This window comes from Otolemur garnettii, unplaced genomic scaffold (genome assembly GCF_000181295.1).
Source record: "Otolemur garnettii isolate 467f Iridium unplaced genomic scaffold, OtoGar3 scaffold00043, whole genome shotgun sequence".
Lineage (NCBI taxonomy): Eukaryota > Metazoa > Chordata > Mammalia > Primates > Galagidae > Otolemur > Otolemur garnettii.
The window spans coordinates 11,893,022-11,898,099 of record NW_003852438.1 but is presented as its reverse complement, the minus strand read 5'-3'; the positions used below and the strand labels follow the sequence as shown (position 1 = coordinate 11,898,099).

The 5,078-nt window shown below is 47.6% G+C and overlaps 1 protein-coding gene across 5 annotated transcripts in view; it reads right to left on the bottom strand.

Annotated features, from left to right (window-relative positions):
* The window catches only part of MARS (methionyl-tRNA synthetase), a 25,647-nt gene extending 21,056 nt beyond the window's left edge, over positions 1-4,591 (bottom strand). For 3 of the 5 annotated variants that reach the window (XM_023513541.1, XM_003790568.3, XM_012805559.2), the window contains exons 1-7: positions 4,351-4,591; positions 3,448-3,538; positions 2,921-2,999; positions 2,708-2,842; positions 2,346-2,421; positions 1,932-2,104; positions 1,666-1,769 (exon numbers count right to left, since the gene is read on the bottom strand). In XM_023513541.1, the coding sequence (XP_023369309.1) occupies positions 1,666-1,769; positions 1,932-2,104; positions 2,346-2,421; positions 2,708-2,842; positions 2,921-2,999; positions 3,448-3,538; positions 4,351-4,459 (767 nt within the window). In that variant the 5' untranslated portion in view covers positions 4,460-4,591. Of the gene's footprint in view, positions 1-1,665; positions 1,770-1,892; positions 2,105-2,345; positions 2,422-2,707; positions 2,843-2,920; positions 3,000-3,447; positions 3,539-4,350 lie in introns of all 5 variants that reach the window. The other 2 variants (XM_023513542.1, XM_023513543.1) reach the window with 1 other exon arrangement.
* Positions 4,592-5,078: the final 487 nt, after the last annotated feature.

The window sequence follows — 5,078 nt, the reverse complement described above, 5'->3', positions numbered from 1 at the left end:
AAAAAAAAAAAAAAAAAGAAATGAGTATAATTGTGATGGATGTGTTACTTGGTTCAATGTAAACATTTCACATTGTATATCGAAGCAGTACCCTGAACCCCATAAATGCATCAATGTACAAAGTTATGATTTTATAAAAAAATAATTATAAAAATATGGTATTGGTCATAAGTCTAAAAAAGACAAAATCTTTCTTCAATGACATGTCCAGAACTATAAATACTTTTATTTTGACAGAAAAATCCACGTATGTGTAGATATTAGCTTAGTATAGCAGTAGTGTCAAAGTATGATGCTGGACAGACATAGGAACCAGATTGTGAAAGGCCTTGTGAACCACACAAAGGTGTCTCTGTAGAATTTTAAAAACGAGGGTGAGATAATAATGTGTGGCAGTGGGGAGCTGGGGCTGACAGTGAGAAAGAGCATAAGAGGTGGCAAGGCCTGATCTAAGGTATTAGCAAAAAAGTTAGAGGAGGGATAGATTTGAGGATTCTTTAGGAGTTAGACTTAATGACTTGGTAATGAAATAAATAATATAGCAGGGTAGAAAGATTAAGTCTAGATAACACCAACATTTCTGGCTTAGATTTTTAGTGGAAGGTGGGGGTTTGGTTATTCAACTAAAGAAGGTGAATAAAAAAAGAAAAACAACAGCGGGCAGGGAAGATAACAGGTTTAGTCTTGGACGTGTTAGTGTGAGATACCTGAGGAGGTGAAGGAACATAGGAGATAATGTGGCAACTATGTCCAGAGCTCAGAACAGAGATCTGGACTGGAAAAACAGAAGTATCTACTATTAGTGGGTAAAAAGTAGCTGAAAACATGGGTGAAGATGGGACAACTGGAATGTCCAAAATGATAAGAGGAAAGAAAGAAAGGAAAGAAAAGAAAGCAAAGAAAGGAAAGAAAGAAAGAAAGATGGCAGCGTGGGAGGCTGGGGAAGAGGGGCGAGGACCCAGGAGCGCGCGGAGGATCGGGATGAAGCAGTCCTACACTGGTACTGGAGAGAATGAAGTTCCTTGTCTCTAAGTGATCCAGACCAGAAACAGAGGGACCTCAGGGTCCCAGAGGGAGGAGAATCCATGATGTCTGCTGCCCGGGGAGTTGTTGCCACAGTCTCCTTGGGATGAAGTATGGCCAACTACCAATAGTTCATTCCCAACAGCCATCTCCCCAGCCTTCTTACCACTCCTACCATCATTTGGAGGCTCTTGAAGCGTCCAAGCAAAGGATATCCCTGAAGGGCTTGATCCCTTGACCGGAAATAATTTAGGCTACTCTACATTGAATTCTCTTTCCTACCTCTCCAAGTTCATTTTGTATGTGTGTCTTAATTTCCAAGCGACTGTAGCCAACACGTCCGCACAGAATTTCTCATGGAAAAACTTTTAAATAGTCTTAATTTTCTTGTCTGAGATGTGCCTTTTAAAATCCTTATGGAGATGAAAAAGTCTAACATTCTCTGGCCTAATGTGAATACCTCTAATTAAAACTGTGACTCTGTTTTGTGAAGAAAAAAAAAGAAAGAAAAGAGGTGTGAAAATACAAAGGAAAGGATGAAAAATTAAGGAGATATCAGCAAAAGGGACCTGGCAGACAGGCTTGGCTCTATCAACTATTTCTACTTACAAAACCATGCCCCGCTCATCTGTCCCTACTCACACTGGATTCTGCGGGGGCCGAAGAGGGGGCAAGCCTCCCAGGCCCTTCTCCCAAGCAGTCACAGCCATGGTGATCTCCTCCTCAGATAGGGTAGCCAGCTCCTCCTGTAAAGATTGGACAGATTCCCTCAACCAGGAGAGGAGGGCCCACGCGGTAAAGAAATTCTCCCTGCTTTCCAACAATTGAACAAAATTAGTGGCCAGGCTCAAAGTTTGTCTCCTAGTCACCTCCCACTTGAGGCCCTCAGGCTTTGTCCTGTTCCAAACCTCAGGCTCATTGGTGACAGCCCTCCCATTAGGGGGGCTGGGCTGGGGCTGCTTTTGGAGGTAGGGACGGAGAGCCAGGACACCCTGCTGTTTCAACACAGTCTCTGCAGCTCGTTGACATGGCTCCTGGGTACTCAAAGTCTGGAACCAGCTGCACAGAGAACCCAGCTCCTCTGTGGGCATGGAAGAAAAGAAAGAATCAGCAAGCCTAAGGACCTGAATTCGGCAGGCAGGAGAGGATCTCCTCCCTTGCCTTGTGAGGTTTCTCCAGTTGCTTTCCCAGTTCCCTCAACCTTCTTCTGCTATAGTTGCCCTGTCAAGCTGTACCTTGAAATGGATCCTCAATACTCTACTGCCCATTGTATAACCCCTACACAAAGCTCCTGGGGGTGGAATGATATGCACAGTTCTCACCAGGGAGGTAGGCTGGATCTTGGAGTAATGGGTATAGTGCTCCCCACAAAACAATGTCAGCTAGAGATTCAGTCTCCTTTGTTGAGAAAAGGGGAAAAAACACAGATGAGACACTCAGTTTCTTCCCAATCACCATAATAACTCACATTTACTGAGCACTTACTAAGTGACAGCACTGCATTAAGCATTTTACATTACTCCACTTAATCCTCACGATAAAAAAAAGGCAGAGTTTAAGTTATTTACCAAGATTACACTGTTAGTAAGTAGCAGTGCTGGGGTCTGAACACTCTAAATAAGTCTTCCCTCTTAATCCCTATGTCATAAGCCTTCTCCGGTCCTCATCTGAAGGCCCAACTCACCCCAGCCAGGAAAGGACAGTTCTGACGACTCAAGCTGTAGTCAATGTGTTTCAGAGCTCTCCGGACTGGGCCAAGAACATCTTCCCCCTTCTTCCCTTGGACCACTAAATAGTATAGGGCAGCAGATAAAGCTGGCTAAAACGTAGGGGATACTGGTCAGGATGGCCATGCACATCAAGGGCCTCCCTGCCATCCCCCATGCCTTAGTCCCACCTGTAGCTCGGTGGCTTCCCATTCCAGCCACTGGTTGGTGAGGTCATCTTGCTCCCAGCCTGATAACAGAAAGAAGTATCTGTCCAGAGAGACACCAACAGGTGGAATTAGAGGGGCCCATTTATTTATTTTTTTCAAGACAGAGTCTTACATTGTCACCCTCTGCAGAGTGCTGCAGTGTCATAGGTCACAGCAACCTCAAATTCTTAGGCTCAAGTGGTTCTCTTGCCTCAGGCTCCCAAGTAACTGGGACTATAGGTGCCGGCCATGACGCCTGGCTATTTTTAGGGATGAGGTCTTGCTCTGGCACAGGTTGGTCTCGAAATTACTTGTGAGCTCAGGCAATCCACCTGCCTTGGCCTCCCAGAGTGCTAGGATTACAGGTGTGAGTCACCACACCTGGCCTTAGAGGCTGTTTATCTATCCCATTTCTCACCCCACAGTGAAAGAGTGGTGGTAAATAAAGCCAAAGGACAATGAGGCTTGATTTGATTCAACCACATCCCTGCACCAGGAACAATACTAACCGGCAGATTGAACTAGTGGAGAAGAGGTAGTTGCCACTATCCAATTGCAAGACAGGAACCTTGGGCTGGGTCAGGAATGGGACCACACACTCTGATGCAAGAAAGGAAAATAAGTGAAAAATTTTAAAAAGTAAAGAAATGCTTTGTCAATTCTGGACAACCTCCATTGGTTCTGGTAAAAGGGGAGAAGTTCCAGGATAGGACCACTTAACGGGGGGGGGGTCCAAAATGAACTGAAGAGCCCAGCAGGTGTTGAACTGAGACTGCCAGCTGGAAACAATAGATGGGGACTGCAGGGAGGAGATGGTGGTACTGGGATAGTGCTGCAGCCAAGAACTGGAACAACTGAAAAACTAGCGTATCTTGAGAATTATCTGAGGTTTCAATGGGAGAACGAGATTAAGAGATCTGGAAGGACTTACAAGAGAACCACCTAAATGTCACCCAAGCTATTGGCTGGGAATGAGAACAGGTAAACCAAAAAATGGGTGTGTGCGTGGGGGGATGTCTACTGTCTGTCTTAGGAAAGGAGAGAAGTATTTCCTAAGAACGACCAGAGGGTGCCTAGGGGTTGTCATGCGAGTGACCAGAGAGCAGAGGGGGTTGCCTAAAAGGTTTAGGCAAGGCTGAGAAGAGAGCGGCTTACTGAGGAGAGGCAAGGTCCTGGACGACGAAAGAGGGGAGGCTAGAAATGAGGGAAACGCATCCCATCGAGGGTAATTAAGGGAAGTGGACGATGTGACCGGAGGGCAGAGGGGCTGGGGTGACCAAAGATAAAGGAGGAAGAAGTCGGTGGGAGTGCGTGGAGAAGGCCGGCTGTTTAGCAAAGACAACTGCAGAAAGCACCGGCGTGTTTCGGTCCCGCCCCCGTCACCCACCGCCAACTAGCACCACCCGGATTACCTTCGGGGCCTACGGTGCTGATGAGCAGCTCTGCTCTGCCCCGGGCCCTCCCGGCCGCGGCCAACACGGGCAGGCTTCCCGGGGCGCCCTCGCTCACAAACAGCCTCATTTCGCTGTGGATCCCACGCTGATGCAACCGGAACCGGCCTCCCGCCTCACGGTAGAGCAGCCGCCGCGAAGCACGCCGGGAAATGGAGTTCCGTGTTAGGCGCTGGCCCTCGCGCCGCTCCCAGGAAGTAGACTATTTTTCCCATCATGCAACACCAGGAAGCCGGAAGCCTGTACCATCGAGACGGAGAGGCTGCGGGTCCGGCGCTGGGGCTGCACGGTCTGTGGGTGTGTGGGCCCGAAGAGCTCTTCGGGTTTAGGGCTCTGTGCCCTTTTACCCTCTACGCGGCTGGAGGGCTTTCCTGTAGTCGCGGCCTCGTCCCATCTTTGTTGAGGAGGAAGTGGTGATGTGGCGGTATGATGACAGCGGCTACTTTTCATAGCCAACTACCGATTCAAGTTCTTTTTTTTTTTTTTTCTTGAGACAGAGTCCTGTTCTGTTGCTCAGTCTAGTGTCCTCACATCAGCCTAACTCACAGCAGCCTCAAATTCCTGGGCTCAAACCATCTTCGTGCCTCATTCTCCCAAGTAGCTAGGGGTACAGGCACCTGCCCCAACACCAGGCTAATTTTTCTGTTTTCTTTTTCTTTTTTATTTTTCTTTCTTTTCTTTCTTTCTTA